General features: G+C 36.5%; 1 protein-coding gene across 1 annotated transcript in view; it reads left to right on the plus strand.

Annotated features, from left to right (window-relative positions):
- MEGF9 (multiple EGF like domains 9) overlaps positions 1-15007 on the plus strand; it is a 77113-nt gene extending 62106 nt beyond the window's left edge. Inside the window, exons 3-6 of the mRNA XM_082619487.1 lie at positions 2243-2382; positions 11111-11254; positions 11802-12071; positions 14072-15007. Coding sequence (XP_082475613.1) covers positions 2243-2382; positions 11111-11254; positions 11802-12071; positions 14072-14523 — 1006 coding nt within the window. The 3' untranslated portion in view covers positions 14524-15007. The remainder of the gene's footprint in view (positions 1-2242; positions 2383-11110; positions 11255-11801; positions 12072-14071) is intronic.
- Positions 15008-15854: the final 847 nt, after the last annotated feature.

The following is a 15854-nucleotide window of genomic DNA, read 5'->3' on the forward strand; positions in this document are numbered from 1 at the left end:
GACATAGACCCTCAATAAATGGTGACATTGTTCCATTTTACACTTTCTGTAAAATTATTTGTAAGTCAAGAAATTACGTAACCAAGTATATTAGGCAGCTTTAAGATAGAAATACAGAGTTTGATAGGTGACTTCTCAGGATATAAGGCTTTAAGATATGTTAAGTATTTATTATTTACATAAGCTTGGCTTTCTTTCCTTTCTGGAATGGTTTTGAGTTATGCCTTAAAAATATAACATGTAGAACTGTTTTTCTACTCTTTTTTGGCATACCCTGGGATATTGCAAAGAAGCATGGTAAGTGGGAGAGAGAAGTAAACTTCAACTCTAGCTGCTCAAAATAGTTTTTTAGGATAGAAGGCAAAAGCCTCATTATTTAGCCCAGGGCATGCTGATAAACAGAGAGGCACATCTCAAATTAAAAAAATAATTCTTAGGTTTGTATGCTACAAGTAGAATACACACAGCTGAAAATTGCTTTACTTCCATTCTGCAAAGTTCAACCCAAAGTTCCAATAACTCAAATTTAGAACTTCTATTTTTATTACAGAAATAGGAATATAGGAAGCAGTAGGGGATTACTTTAACTGACATATGTAAGAGCTGTGTAAGTATTAATAATTTTAGCTAAGTCTTCTGAACTAAAGTGAACAACCCCATAGGGGCTCATTATTAGGAGCTCAGTCTCTAAAATAATTATATTGAAATGCAGATCTACCTTATATTGTCTCCCATCCAATATGACTGGTGCCAAAATTTTACTGAGATGAAGTCTAAAAACTTGATGTCCAGAATGAGCATATAAAGAAAGGTTGAAAAAGGGAAAGTACTTTAGCTGTTTTGAGAACTCTAGTAATTAATATAGTCTTTCATCTTTCTTTTTCCCTTCCAGTGCTTAACTCTAAAACTCAGTTTGTGTATTGAGCATTTATTTATCAAACATATATTAAGTGCCTGCAGCAAACCAGGAACTATACTAGAATCTGAGCATACCAAGATGGCTAAGATATGGTCCCTGAACTCAGCAAACTTACCGAGTAAGATGTATGACATGAAAATAGTTAGAGTACACTATTCCTAGGCTCGTGCTAAGTCTTGAAGATAACCTTCTAAAAAACTGCATGATATGGCCTTTGCCTCAGGTCTTTACCAATCTAACTAGAGAAACAAGAGTTACATATATGAAAGAATATACAAAAGTCCATAATTAGGAATAAAATGTATGGTATAGAGTGTGTGATGTCAGGAGGCCAAAAGATCTCTGTCGACCAGTCAGGGAAGAGTTTCATGGGAAAAGATGAGCCTGAAAGCAGGAAAAATTTTGAGAGGTGAAGAAGAGGAAAGATATTCTAAGAGGGGTGACTATAGAGTAAACAAGAAGAGAAAATTTGAAAGAAAATTTGACCATAATTGCTGATATATTGGATTTGAGGGAGTGATTGGAAGAGCATGGGGTAGAGAGAGGAGAGGTGAAAATTACAACAAAGATGTAAGTTTCACTGATTAGAGAGAGATGATGTCACTGATGTAATTGACCTCTAAGGAAACAGGTTAATAGGAAGAGATGGGATACTAAATAAAATATTTTTCTTACTTTAGATTTTTAGTCTTCTTTTTGGGTTGACAATCTAGAGTTTTTATATGGTTTTAATTCAGAAACCAATAGAGGTCCCCATTATAGTCGTATTTACTTAGCTGTGAATTCCAGTTAATTATCAGAAATATTTTAATACAGCATTGACCGAAAGTAGAAAATGATGTCGAGTTTCCAGCACATTCATTAAGGTCCTGGTCTTCATATTCTTCAGCCAAAAGCTAGACTGCATGAGGGCTGGGTGGTATTTCTTCTCCAGATTGGGCAATGTAGACGCTGAGGGAACTGTGGAATGATTCAGGAATGGGATGTAGCAGTAGTGCCAGTTCTATGCCCCAGTGCTGTTAGTAAATAAAGATTTTGAAGGGCCAGGGACTTGTACTCTCCATGGTTCCTTTATCATCTATTTTAAACTACCTAAGTGCAGAGGATTAAATTGTCAAAAATGGTGAGTGTTAGTACTATGTTAGTTGAATTCATATAGTCATGAAGCTGCTCAACTTCCAATTCAAAATAAAAATCAGTACATCTAGTGACTAGAATCTAGTTGAAACTATTTCTACATTAAGATCATCTATGATGGGATGTTAGGCAACAAAACTTTCAAACTTATTTACTTTTGTTCATTGTCTTTGCTTTTATTTGCAGTTCTGGGAAATGTCAGTGCAAAGTGGGTGTCACCGGCTCTTCATGTGATAGATGCCAAGATGGATATTATGACTTTAATAAGAATGGCTGCTTGCCCTGCCAATGCAATAATCGGTCTGCCAGTTGTGATGCCCTCACAGGTACACCCTTTCCTTACCTTTTTATATAATCATTCCACTGTTCTTTTCACTTTGAAGTCCTTCACCTATGAGTTGATTCTCCCAAATAGTTTGTAAGGGTCTTTCTCTTCTAAGTAGGATGTAATAGGTCATAGCAAGCCAAACTCCTGCTACAACAACTTTAAAAAGATATATAAATTTCAAAAATCATATTGGTTGGAGATCCATGGAAGAAAGGAAAACTATATGAACTAAAATTCCAGACAGGGTATTCCTAAGTAAGCTGATGATCAACCAGCCTTTTTCCTTTCAAGGGACATTGCTGATTCTGGGCACAGACTAAGGAGCAGGCTTGGTCCAAGTAAAAGAATTCTTCTTGAGGAAAGAGATACAAGAAGAGCTTCTGGCAGTCATTTGGGGCTTGCGTGATGAATTGGAAACTAGAGGAGCCCTAAGCACAAGGCCAATTTTCCCACAGGACATAAGCTGACTGTGCAAGAGATGGAAGGCTGTCCCAAAAGGTAGAAAGAAATTTCTCAGTCTTGTGGTGCTTAGGAGACAAAACCTCTTTAGAAAGAGAGGACCTGCTACAACATATAACCATCTCTCTCTCAAGACATTGCCATATTCAGAGGTGCGTGGAGTGGGACTTAGGCTCACATTACTTAAGGGAAGTACTAATCTGTTGCAGTCTTTCAGAGCTGAGGAGACACATGCCTGCTAGGTTTTCAGTCAAAAGCCTTAGAGGGTCATGACAAAGAAGTAGTGATGAACCATAGGTGAACTGATTCAACTAATATTGCAGTCCATCCTCAACCTATCTCAATTTCTGATTGAATTGAGGTGATCCTCTCATTATATCTGTCTAACAGAGGAAAGGGGAATCATCTGTGGTTCTTTGTACATTGTGTCTGGCAATCAAAACACTAGACAATGCTCAGGTAGGAAAATGTGACCAATAATAAAGAGAAAAACAATGGAAGCAGACCCACAGATTACCCAAGTGTTAGAGGTAGCATAAAATGACTTTAAAATAACTAAAATTAATATTTTAAGAAAATAGAGGAAAAAACAGGAGAAAAGAGGCAAAATATCAAGAGATTTGGAATCTATAAAAATAATCAAAAGAATAATCTAGAACTGAAAACTATGTCTGAAATTAATACCTCATTGCATGGACTTAACAGCAGTATACAGTATATACTGTGAAGACAAGGTTATATACCGTTGTATACAGTGAAGACAAGGTTAGTAGATTTAAATACAGCTCAATTTGAAATATCCAAACTGCAGCATGGAGGAAAAAAATGCAATGGAAAGAACAGAGCAGGAAAGACATGTGGGAAATAGCCAAAAGGTCTCACATAGATGTACTTGAAGGCTCAGAATGAAAGGGGAGAGATATTGGGACAGAAGCAAATATCTAAAGAGATAATGTCCAAGAGTTTTCCAAATTAATGAAAGACATCAACCCACAGATTCAAACAACTCAGCAAACCGTAGGCAGTATAAAAACAAAGAAAACCACATCTAGGCTTACTTAGTTAAACTATTTAAAACTAAAGACAATTAACTTTTCTGCTCTTCAGTTTTCCTAAATGTAAGGATTAGAGATACTTCCTTGGAAATCTCTTTTTCCCCAACAAAAAAAATCAGAACATACTAGTCTGACAAGTACAAGTGTTTTTATGAGACCAAGGTAGCAGAATATTTGAAAAGAAAGTACCCTGGAAAAATGTGTTGAAATCTTATTCTTCATTCTAATCCTGTAGTCTGTGGTGAAACAAATTGATTTAGAAGAAATTGTGTTGTCTTTTTTTTCAATTATGTGATCTGGTCCCTGCCTACTTGCCAGTTCTATTTTGTGCTATTCTTTTTCTTTACTGTTTGTGATCCAGTCATACTGGCTTCTACTCCTAAAACGTGTTATGTTCCCCTGTCCCAAGATTCTCATACATGATCTTTCCTCTGCCTAGAATGGTCTTTCTAATATACCTGTACCCCCACCCCTGGCCCCTTCGCCTTATTAAACCATATCCTTCCTTCAGGCCTTCAGTTAAAAGTGACTTCATTAGAAAGCAGTTCATGCTTCAGACTAAATGATAATTCCCAATTATACACTCTCATATACGCTTGTACTTTTTTCATAGCACATATCACAGTTTGTAATTATATATTTATTTGTGATTATGAGTCATATATGGTTTATTCACTACATTGTAAGTTTCATACCAGTTTTGTTCACCATTTTATACAATATTTAGCAAAGATATTTGTACATAGTAAGTATTTGCTAAATTTTTGTTGAATAAATGAACAAATGAATGGGGAAACTTACAAAGCAAAGATGAGTTTCAATCCTGGATAAGGACAGAAATGCTTCATCATGCTGAGTTGATTTAAATTGCTCCCTAGGTCGTTTATGGTACCAGGAAGCAGTCTACATTGCTGGTTCTCATTTCTAATTTTCCTTGCAGCAGCAAGGTAGCTTTCTTTAGTGTCATATAAATCCCAACCTGTTTTTGCTCAGGAGATAATTTAAGGCAAAAGAAATCCTTTTCATGGTTATGATTTCTAAAGCAGCTAGTAATAAGAAATAAATGGTTTCTCTGTTTGGAAATATAATAAAAGTGGTATCTAATGTGAAAGAGTGCAAATAATATAAAACTGCCAGCTTAATATAAAATCAGTCTTTCCTTTTGTCTCAAACTTTGAAAAGAATTTTTTTCAACAGTGTTGTGATACGGTTGCCCTCTGGTGGCCACTTACTGTGTTTTTGCAGTTCTTATTTCCCCCACCCACCTAGTCTTTATCTATACCTTGTGTTTTAGATTGAAGTAGATTTTTAAAGTAACCTTTTCATGATACAATATATTGAGAAAAATATTTTGGAAAGAAATATGTCTTAAAAATATTTCACTGATCCAGTAATTCTGTTTTCAGGAATCAATTCTTAGGAAATAATTTGAAATTCATAAAAAGCTTTATGTTCAAAGATGCTCACCACAGTGGCAGCTATAATTCTAAAAAATAAGACAACTCTATTTCTAACAGCAGGGAATGAAGCAAATTATGTTATCTAGGCAATACGTGATAAGAGCACAGAAAGTGAAATCTTGACTTACCTTGTACAAATTACTTAGCCTTGTTTTTTCACTTAGAAATTTGGGATTATAACAGTAACTGCCTAATGAGATGTTGTGAAGATTCAATGCAATATGTACAGTGCCTGGCTAGTTACAAGCAGTCAGTAAATGGCAACTATTGTTATGTTGCCATGAAAATGTTTTAAAGAATGAAACATAACGACATGAGAGAGTGAGAAGCAGGGTATACAATGACGTGCCATATGTTTAGACTATTTAAAAAGCAAAACCCAAACTTCTCTATATAAGGAGAGATGCAAGGAAAAGTATTCAAAATCTTAATGACAGATTTCTTTGGGTGATTTTTATCTTGTTTCTATTCTCCTGTATTTTTCTAGATATTTTTCTAGATACTTCCCTTAAAATGGAGGTGGGAGGGACTGTCATTTTTAAGCTAAAACTTTATGTTCACATAGTGTACCTCTTTTTAAGAATTTAAGGCGACTTCGTGTATTCATAGTGTCTCACGGTGAGTACCTTGACTTGTCAGTAGCTTGACTGAGTTGACCACTCCTTCATCCTTCATTCGTCAGTGACTTTCTTCACTTTAAGATATCACACTTTCCTGGTTTTTTTTTTTTTTCCTCCTCAGTCAGCTCTGCTAGATCTTCTTCTTTTCACCTATAAGCACTGGAGTGCCTCAGAGGTTTGTTTGCCTTGACACATTTGTCTTCTGCATTTATACTCTCCCTAAATGATCTCATTCAGTCCCTTGGATTTAATTTAAATGCCATCTACAAATGAGCTAATTACCAGATTTACATTTCTCCCTTGATCTCTACACTCAAAAATCTAACAGTGCACTTGACATCTTCATTTGAATGCTCTAAGTCAGGGATCCCCAACCCCTGGGCAGTGGACCGGTACCAGTGGACCGGTTCCTGTTAGGAACCAGGCCTCACAGCAGGAGGTGAGCGGCGGATGAGCAAGTGAAGCTTCGTCTGCCGCTCCCCATCGCTCCCATTACCACCTGAACCATGCCCCCACCCCCCCACCCCCCTCCATGGCAAAATTGTCTTCCATGAAACCAGTCCCTGGTGTCAAAAGGTTGGGGACCGCAGCTCTAAGTGGCAAGGTAGCCTTAACACATCCAAAACAACTCTTTATTTTACTGTATAAGCTAAGCCCGCTTTACTCCTAGTGTTCTTCATTTTGGTGACTGGCACCATAGGAGTCACATTTGCTTCTTTTGCTTACTGCAGATCCAGTCCATCAGCAAGTTCTGTTAGCCTGACATTCAACATGACCTTCATTGCTATCATCCTTGTCTAAGCAACTGTCATCTCTCTGAACTACTTTAACACGCTCTCATCTGATCATTCTGCCTTCTCTCTTGTCCTCTCATCCTCTGACCCCCACCCCACCACAGTCCAGTCTCATATAACAACCAGCGTGATCTTTTAAAAATGTAAAACCAGATCATGTTGTTCGCATGCTCAGACCCTCCAAAGTCTTCCTATCCCTCTTGGAATAAAATTCAAACTTCCTTCCATGACTACATTTTTTTGGCCTCTGCCTTTCTCTCTGACCTTATCTTCTGTTACCCTCTCCCTTGTTTGCTTAGGCTGGCCTTCTTTCTGTTTAACAGGTTGAAGTTTGTCTTCTGTTGCATAGAGAAGATTAGGCATCTCTTTTTATAACAAAGTACCTTGCTGCATTTCTGACAGGTTTATATGTGAACTAGAGGTAACGAAATAAATAAGGAAAAGGCTTTTTACAGGTGGCGACTTATGCTTTCAAAGCTTTGTCACTGAATTTGGTTGGAAAAGAACCCTACATTCTTTTCTTTGACCAGTTATTTTCTTGGTTACCCCCACCAGATTTTTTTGATGCTTAGCCAAAGAGCATGAGATCATCTTCAGGAAACACTTATTCTTTTTTTTGGATTCACTCCTTTGGCCATCTTGCAGCAAAGAAAATGTGAATTTTAAGGCAGTATTGTTATATTTGGGAGGTTCCAGGCAGAGCATAATGAACAAAGTTACACTTCAGCTAATTTTTATATGTCATTTATCATAAAAGAAAGATTCTCAAATTTCAGATTTTAAAGGGAACTTAGATCTCATCTTTCCTAGTTTGTAGAGGAGGAATTTTTTTTTTTTTTGCAGTACGCGGGCCTCTCACTGTTGTGGCCTCTCCCGTTGCGGAGCACAGGCTCCGGACGCGCAGGCTCAGTGGCCATGGCTCACGGGCCCAGCCGCTCCGCGGCATGTGGGATCTTCCCGGACCGGGGTACAAACCCGTGTCCCCTGAATCGGCAGGTGGACTCTCAACCACTGCGCCACCAGGGAAGCCCTGTAGAGGAGGAATTTGAAGCATTATATCCTATGGAATATTTACATATACCCTCTGAAATGTTTACATTACATTAAATCATTGGGCAAAGAATTATTATCCCATTTTACACATTAAAAAAAGTGAAACTCAGAGAAGCTATTTGCTGAAGGTCACATAGCTGTAAGAGGTTCAGCTGAGAATGGAACTCATATCTGACATGAAATACATACCATTTTTCTTATGTTATGTTGCCTCCCAAAGAGGAGTTCTAAGCTGTTAGAAAAGCAAATTCATATTATTCGTTCCTGCTCTATATGGACTTTAAAAGTTATGATCTTTATTTTTATTGTAAAAATCAATCTTCAATTTGTACATGAAATGTTTTGAAATTGCTTGAGCTTTTGAAATATTTTACAATATGCATTTGATAGATTTTACAATATATTAATTTTGTAATCAGAAAAAAATTAAGATAGTAAAAATAAAAGTGATAAGTGCATACTAGAGACAATTTAAAAATTAGAGGGGAGGGGCTTCCCTGGTGGCTCAGTGGTTGAGAGTCCGCCTGCCGATGCAGGGGACACGGGTTCGTGCCCCGGTCCGGGAAGATCCCACATGCCGCGGAGCGGCTGGGCCCGTGAGCCATGGCCACTGAGCCTGCGTGTCTGGAGCCTGTGCTCTGCAACGGGAGAGGCCACAACAGTGAGAGGCCCGCGTACTGCAAAAAAAAAAAAAAAAAATTAGAGGGGAAAAAAACACTTAAAGGACTGTTGCCCCTCACACTATTGTTAGCATTCTGGTGTATTTATGTCTTATCTGTCTTTAATTTATTAATTTTCTTTTTCTATAGCTGTGTTCCAGGTGCATGCTATTCTTAAAGCAATGTAGAGTGATAAGTTTTTAAAAACTGATGAGTTTTATTGTTATACTTGTTTCCTCCTTTACTTTTCAGATAACATATTTACCATGTAGGCTTATTTTTTCTTATTGATTTCTCATTGTGGCTTGTGGCATAAAACAAATTGAAATAAGAAAATCTTCTGGAAAAAAATATTAAATATTCTAATATAAATGGTTTAGGAGAGTGAAGCTGTATTGTGATAAGCACAGCGACAAACTTTTGAAGGTCTTACCTAGAATAGTAGAAAGCCCCAAAATAATAAGCATGTAGGTCCAGTAACATTGTAGGAGCAAAGTATTAAAAGTATATATATATATACTGTTTTTTAAGAAGACCTTTTCTTGCCACATTGCAAACGGCATGTTATTGGAATGCATCCTTATTCTGTTTCAGAACTATTAATTTTTGAGATATTTTTATATTAAAGTTTAGGACATTATCAGAAATTTTTCTTGAAAATTATTTCTGTTGGACATTTTTAATAGGGGGAGAGCAGGTAGACAGATTTTATACATAAAGCAGGTTTTGACTTTTCCAACCTGCAGAACACTTTGACATTTATTTTATTTTTAGAGCCAAAATCCACAGTTTCCTAGTATGTATTTTTCAGCTATTTTTATTGTCACAATGATACATAGCTAAAGAGGGATCAGGATAAAAGAAGATCTACGAAGAAACCAGTACCTTAAGTGTTTATCAACATATGAGGATATACTACTTTGTTACATATATGAAATACATCATTAACACTATCAGGCCTTAAAAAATTATATCATTAAAAGTGATATTTACATGCAAATTTGATTTAATTCAGAGTTAAGTGTTCATATAATAAACTTAAAAAAATGTCTTTCTGAATAAGTTCATGAAGTTTCAAGGAACTTTGCTGTAATCACATAAGAATTGAGATTTGAGATGTACGTTAATAATTTTCATTCTTTCGGTTTTTCAAATCTTGTTCCAGTTGTCAGACCATTTTATTCCACATCCTCATTCTCGCTCCCCTTTTTTGTAAATATTTCACTAGTAAGGAAAAGAAATCAAATAAAATTACTTATGATACTTTTGCACTGAACTATATTTAGCTTATCATGTAAAAATTTCATTGTCTTCCTAGATTTCTTTGTGGAGTTTACTCACTTATTTTTGTAATAGGAGTTCTGAGTGTCCCTTTGAATCTTTGTGGAATGTAAATTACACTACGCATTTTTGTTTCCTGTTTGCAGATGTTATGCTGCTTCAGTGCCTGTAGAATGTCCTTACTAGTAGGGAACCAAAGGAGTATTATTAAGAAACACATAACTTTGCTTGCCTCCTTCCTTTTCATTTCCTTTATTAATTGTTTTCATTTTTATTTTGAATTTTTAAATATAAAGCCATATGGAGATGGACTTCCCTGGTGGTCCAGTGGTTAAGACTTTGCCTTCCAATGCAGGGGGAGGGTGTGGTTTTGATCCCTGGTTGGGGAGCTAAGATCTCATATGGCTTGGGGCCAAAAAACCAAAAACATAAAAAACAGAAGCAATATTTTAGCAAATTCAATAAAGACTTTAAAAATGGTCCACATCAAAAAAAAATCTTAAAAAAATATGGAGAATAATATAACAAAGAATTAATAAATATTAACACTTTGGTATTTTGCTTAATATTTATACATATTTGTAGTTATATATTTGAAACAGAAAATTTCAAATAGAGCTGGAACTCTTCCTCTTTGTTTTCTTCCCTGCTCTCGTTTTTCTCCCTCCCTCTACAGAGACAAACAGCATATAACTTGCCTATACCCTGTCAGTCTGGATTTAGTTTTTACTGCATATGTATGTATCCATCTGCCTAGAGTATTATGTATCCATTTGCTTAGTATTGTTTAGTGTGGTTTTTAAATTTTTTATTTCAATCAATCAATCAATTTTTACAAAATAAGTAAGTACTCTCCTTCTTTGTGTATCATTCTACAATTTTCTTTTTTCAACCAATGTTGTTTTTAGGATTTATGTGTGTTCATACATATGGTGTAGTTCACTAATTTAACTACAGTATCCCAACTATTAAAATAATACAATTTATCTATTCTTCTTTTAATAGGTCTTTAGGTTGTTTTTATTTTTTCTTTGCAAATTGTTGGCCTGCTTTTGGTATGTAGTCAGTCAATCAACAAGGGCTTATTGCGACTCTAGTCATGTACCTAGCCTTTCCCTAAAGAGTTTACAATCTAGTAGGGGACACAGAACTGATAGGCCTGTTTAGTATAGAAATAAGATGGGGTAGAAACTGAACTCTGTGCAATCTCTGTTGGATAACTTTTTCTGGTTAACTCTTAAGGTTTTTTGGTTGCAGGTATGATTTATTTAAAGTTACTGTGCTTTCAGAGTAAATCTTTAACTTCTTGAATCTGTAACTTCTTGAAATGATTTGCTTCTTTTAGGTGCTTGTTTAAATTGCCAGAATAATAGCAGAGGGGATCATTGTGAAGAATGCAAAGAAGGATTTTATCAGAGTCCTGATGCCACTAAAGAATGTCTTCGCTGCCCCTGTTCAGCAGTGACATCTACAGGCAGTTGTATCATAAGTAAGGCCTTTCCCTAAATCTTCATTTTTAGAGGAAAAATCAGTGAATCAATTATCAATAGGTAGAAAGTCTGTTGATAAAGTTCTAGATGCTGTAGGTGAAAGGGAGTTATAAAAACAGTATAGGTTTTCCTTTCTAGGAATTTTCAGTCAAAGCCAAATACATATGTGAAATGAGACATGAGGGAGGGATGAGGAAGTTTTTGTTAAAACTGTATTTTGTTCCATCTGACATGACTAAAGAGGAAGGAATAAAAAAATTTTGAGTGCCTATCCATCTCAATTACTCAGATTCTTTATGTAAGCACACTTCTTTCCTTCTCTACCTAAATAGATTTTCTGGGTGGCCCTATCATTCTCACAACAAACTGGACAATTAATAAATAAGGTATAAATTATTAGTTTGAATCTCATGTGTTTCTTAAGTTTGAGAGGAGATAGTAGGCAGGGTGTGTAAACTGTTTTGGTGGGGGGACTAGTAGTAGTTTTGCATTTTCAATTGTAGCTTGAAATTTTACTAAATTATTTTGATGTTCTCTCTCTTTCAGAACTGGGTGAATTGGAACCTGAATGTGTCCGGTGTAAAGATGGTTACATGGGCCAGAACTGCAATGAATGTGACAATGGCTATTACAATTCTGACAGCATCTGTATGGAGTGCCAGTGTCATGGCCATGTGGACCCAGTTAAAACTCCAAAGATTTGTAAGCCTGAGAGTGGTGAGTGCATCAACTGCCTCCATAACACCACTGGGTTTTGGTGTGAGAACTGCCTAGAAGGTTATGTTCAAGACCTCGAGGGAAATTGCATCAAGAAAGGTAAAACTTCACCTAAGGTTGTAAATTTAATATTTAAACCTAGCAGTGAAAATTTCAGGACAGCTACTTTTAGCTTTGTAAAAGCTTCCAATCCTACCAGAGAAGTTTTCTGGAAATAGATTTTGACAGATATTTGCCTAAAGAGATTTCCTTCTATTCCTGTTGCTCTCCTGAGACTCCAGAGTCAACTCTAGAAATCTGAGGACCAAGACAAAGTCATTGCAGTGTTCTCACATTTTCTCTTCATCTATTTTTAAAAAAATATTTTAAAAGTCCTATCATTTCTTTTATCCTTTGCTTCCTGTATTCTCATCACTTCCAGTGATCATCAAAGGTCTTTTAAAGTAGAAACCTGTATCTGGTTAGAAGTTCCAGCTGAGAAACAAGGGTTTATTCTAACTTCTGTCCTAACTTTGGGCTTAAGTTTTCCCAGGTGTGATGGAGGAAACAGTAAAAATATTCCTCAATTTTTAAAAGAAAAAGTTATTCATATGGCAAAATGTTTCAGGGAAGTTCAGTAAGGGTTTAGATAAAAATTAATGATTAGAAATTTAGGATGAATTAGGGATATTCAGGCTTTATTAGGTCATAGAGATTAGGCCATGCTCTCCTATAAACCATTCTTTGATATTCTGACAGATGCTGAATACTGGGCTGATAGGCAGTTGGTCTGTGGCAAGGGTTATCCTTCTGCCATCTTGATATCCTTATTCTGCTGTTATCAAGGCTCAAAAGCTCAGATCGAACCCTGTCATTAGCCTGGAGGTCCTGTCACTCAATTCTCTTTCCCACTAGAGGCATACCTTGTCCATACTTAGCTGACAGGACTGTGATGATTTTTCTTATTAGTTATTAGGAAATGTAAAACATGCCTCTTTTTAGGATAGACTGATGTGTCTGACTTTAGTGATGAATTGTAATGATAATAGTAATCATTTTGTTGAGTGCCTACTATGTGCCAAGCACTGTAAACATTAAATGTGAGAATGTTATATAGTACATTATCTAATTTAATCCTTCCCAAGAACTCTGCAAAGTAGATATCATTATTCCCATTTTATTGATGAGGAACTTCAGTTTTAAAAAGATTAACTGACTTATTTATTGCCACACAGTTCTACTTGATTCCAAAGCTTTTGGTATTTCTACTGAGCTATGCTGCATTAAAAGTACAAAGTATATTGGCCTTCCCTGGTGGCGCAGTGGTTGCGAGTCCGCCTGCCGATGCAGGGGACGCGGGTTCGTGCCCCGGTCCGGGAAGATCCCACATGCCGTGGAGCAGCTGGGCCTGTGAGCCATGGCCGCTGAGCCTGCGCGTCCGGAGCCTGTGCTCCGCAACGGGAGAGGCCACAACAGTGAGAGGCCTGCGTACCGCAAAAAAAAAAAAAAAAAGTACAAAGTATAGTACCTTAGTTATAAAATAGCTATAACCTACATAAAGGAAGAATCACTACGCTTGCAATGGCTGTTTTCTGTCTTGGCTGATATCAACTTTGGATATTTAAATTGTGTTTTTCAGAAGTAACTAGAAATACAATTTTTCCTATTTTGTTTTTGCCTCCATTGAAGAGAATTTTACCTTTATGAAATGCCATCAGACATGTTGAACTTATCTTAGTTCAAATGATTATTATCTAAATCACTTTTAACCAAGTGATTTAGAAGTCTCTAGTGACATATTTACTACCTTTTCAGGAATTTGTATGAATCTATTCAAGAGTACAGAAGGTTGGAAAACTCCAACATTAGAATTTTCCCAAAGATTTTAGCATAGATATTATACATTTTGGATAACAGCCATGGATGTAATAATCTAGCTTTCTAGACCCTGATTCCTTTCATGACAGTTCTTAAAAAGTTATTTTTAACTTGCATTACCTTAAAGCAGAGTATCATGTCAGCATTCCATATCAATTTCCACTCCCATGTGTATTTCTTTTATGGTTTCTTAAAACAAGATATTTTGTCTTTTACATTTCATTCTCTGTTTTTATTTTCAGAAGTTATTGTTCCAACACCTGAAGGTTCTACCATTTTGGTTTCCAATGCCTCTCTGACCACATCAGTGCCCACCCCTGTTATAAATAGTACATTTACCCCTACAACTCTGCAGACTATCTTTTCAGTAAGCTCTGCTGAAAATAGCACATCAGCTTTAGCTGATGTATCATGGACCCAGTTTAACATCATCATTTTGACAGTCATCATCATCGTGGTGGTGCTGCTGATGGGTTTTGTGGGGGCCGTATATATGTACCGGGAGTACCAAAACCGGAAACTCAACGCCCCCTTTTGGACCATTGAGCTGAAAGAAGACAATATCAGTTTCAGCAGCTACCATGACAGCATTCCCAATGCAGATGTGTCAGGATTGTTGGAAGATGATGGCAATGAAGTGGCTCCCAATGGGCAACTGACCCTGACGACACCAATACATAACTATAAAGCCTAAGGAGCTAGAGCTGTTCTCCTGGATTGTGAGACCACAGTGCTTACTAAAACAGCATCAGCCCCTGGGCCAAACAAAGCTTGGGTAGAGTCACTGAGATGAGAAAGCAAAGGCATATAGTGCATCTGAAATTTTCAGGTACAAATTTATAATGTACTTAGCCTATTACTCTTAGATTTCCCATGAAGATCTGAAGCAGTCACTGACAATAAGGACTTGAAGTAAAGTATATTTTTGTACCAAACCACATGGGAGTATAGAAAGGCGGAACCGCATAGTGCAGCCCAAATCCACTTTGACCTCCAAATAGACTCCTGGGGAAGTGTTTATCAGACCAGCGGAAACAGGATGATGGATGTGGAGGGGGAAAGGACTGCCAGAAGACTTCATCTCCATTCCTGAAACACATTTTTTTAAAGGAGGGGTCAGGGGTGATAAGCTGATGTTTGGGCTGTATCACAATAAACAACCTTGATTATTTCCAGAATAGGGGCAGAAAAGTCCCAAGAAGATCTTTAGAAGGGTTTGATTTTTCCTTCCAGAATTCTTGCTCAATGATAAGATTAAAGCACAGGATAAGCTTCTAATGGTAGAGAGAGGAATGCAACATCTGGGAGCAGGAAGCTGATGGTCCTCCTTGGGGTCTCAGTGTAAATGATAAATTATCTAAAAATAAGGAATATTCCTGCCTCTAGAGAAATAAGGTGTATATAGTTAATGTAGAATATCTGGTCAGCATTGTATTTGTATCTATTTGTAAAAAAAATCATGTCATATTTTATCATCTAGAATTTATTTGTACAGCAGTTAATGGAGTTGTAAAAAGAAAATATGGGGTTAAAATACTGTAAAATAGTTGGCAATATTGCTAGAGCTGGGACTCTGGTGAGCACCAGTCATTTTTAGTCCCTCTTTGGACACTGTTGAAATTTATAAGAGGTTGGATGTTTCTAATTTTTCTTTCCCTTTGCAATCTAAAAGTAGAGTTCTATGGTCTTGGCTTCCTATAGATTCAAGCAATAGATTTTGCAGACAGTGTTTGTTAAGCTGGGACACAGGCTGCACTCTCCAAACTACTCACCTAATTAGACATTAGCCTCTATATATTTTACATAGATTAATGTAGAATATATTCTCATTAAAGAATTTTTTTAATATAAAACATAGTCTTCCAAAGGAATTAGAAATATTTTAGTTCCAAAAGAAAAGCCATCATATTACTTGGGATCCCCTGTGAAATATCATGCCTGTGAAATATTTATATTCTCCCTCCACCCCAAAATACTTCCTACATTTGAACGTAGCTTGTCCCTCACATGCCATGAGGTGTGTAC

Source organism: Mesoplodon mirus (assembly GCF_964341445.2).
Source record: "Mesoplodon mirus genome assembly, chromosome: 1".
In the NCBI taxonomy this organism is placed as follows: Eukaryota; Metazoa; Chordata; class Mammalia; order Artiodactyla; family Ziphiidae; genus Mesoplodon; species Mesoplodon mirus.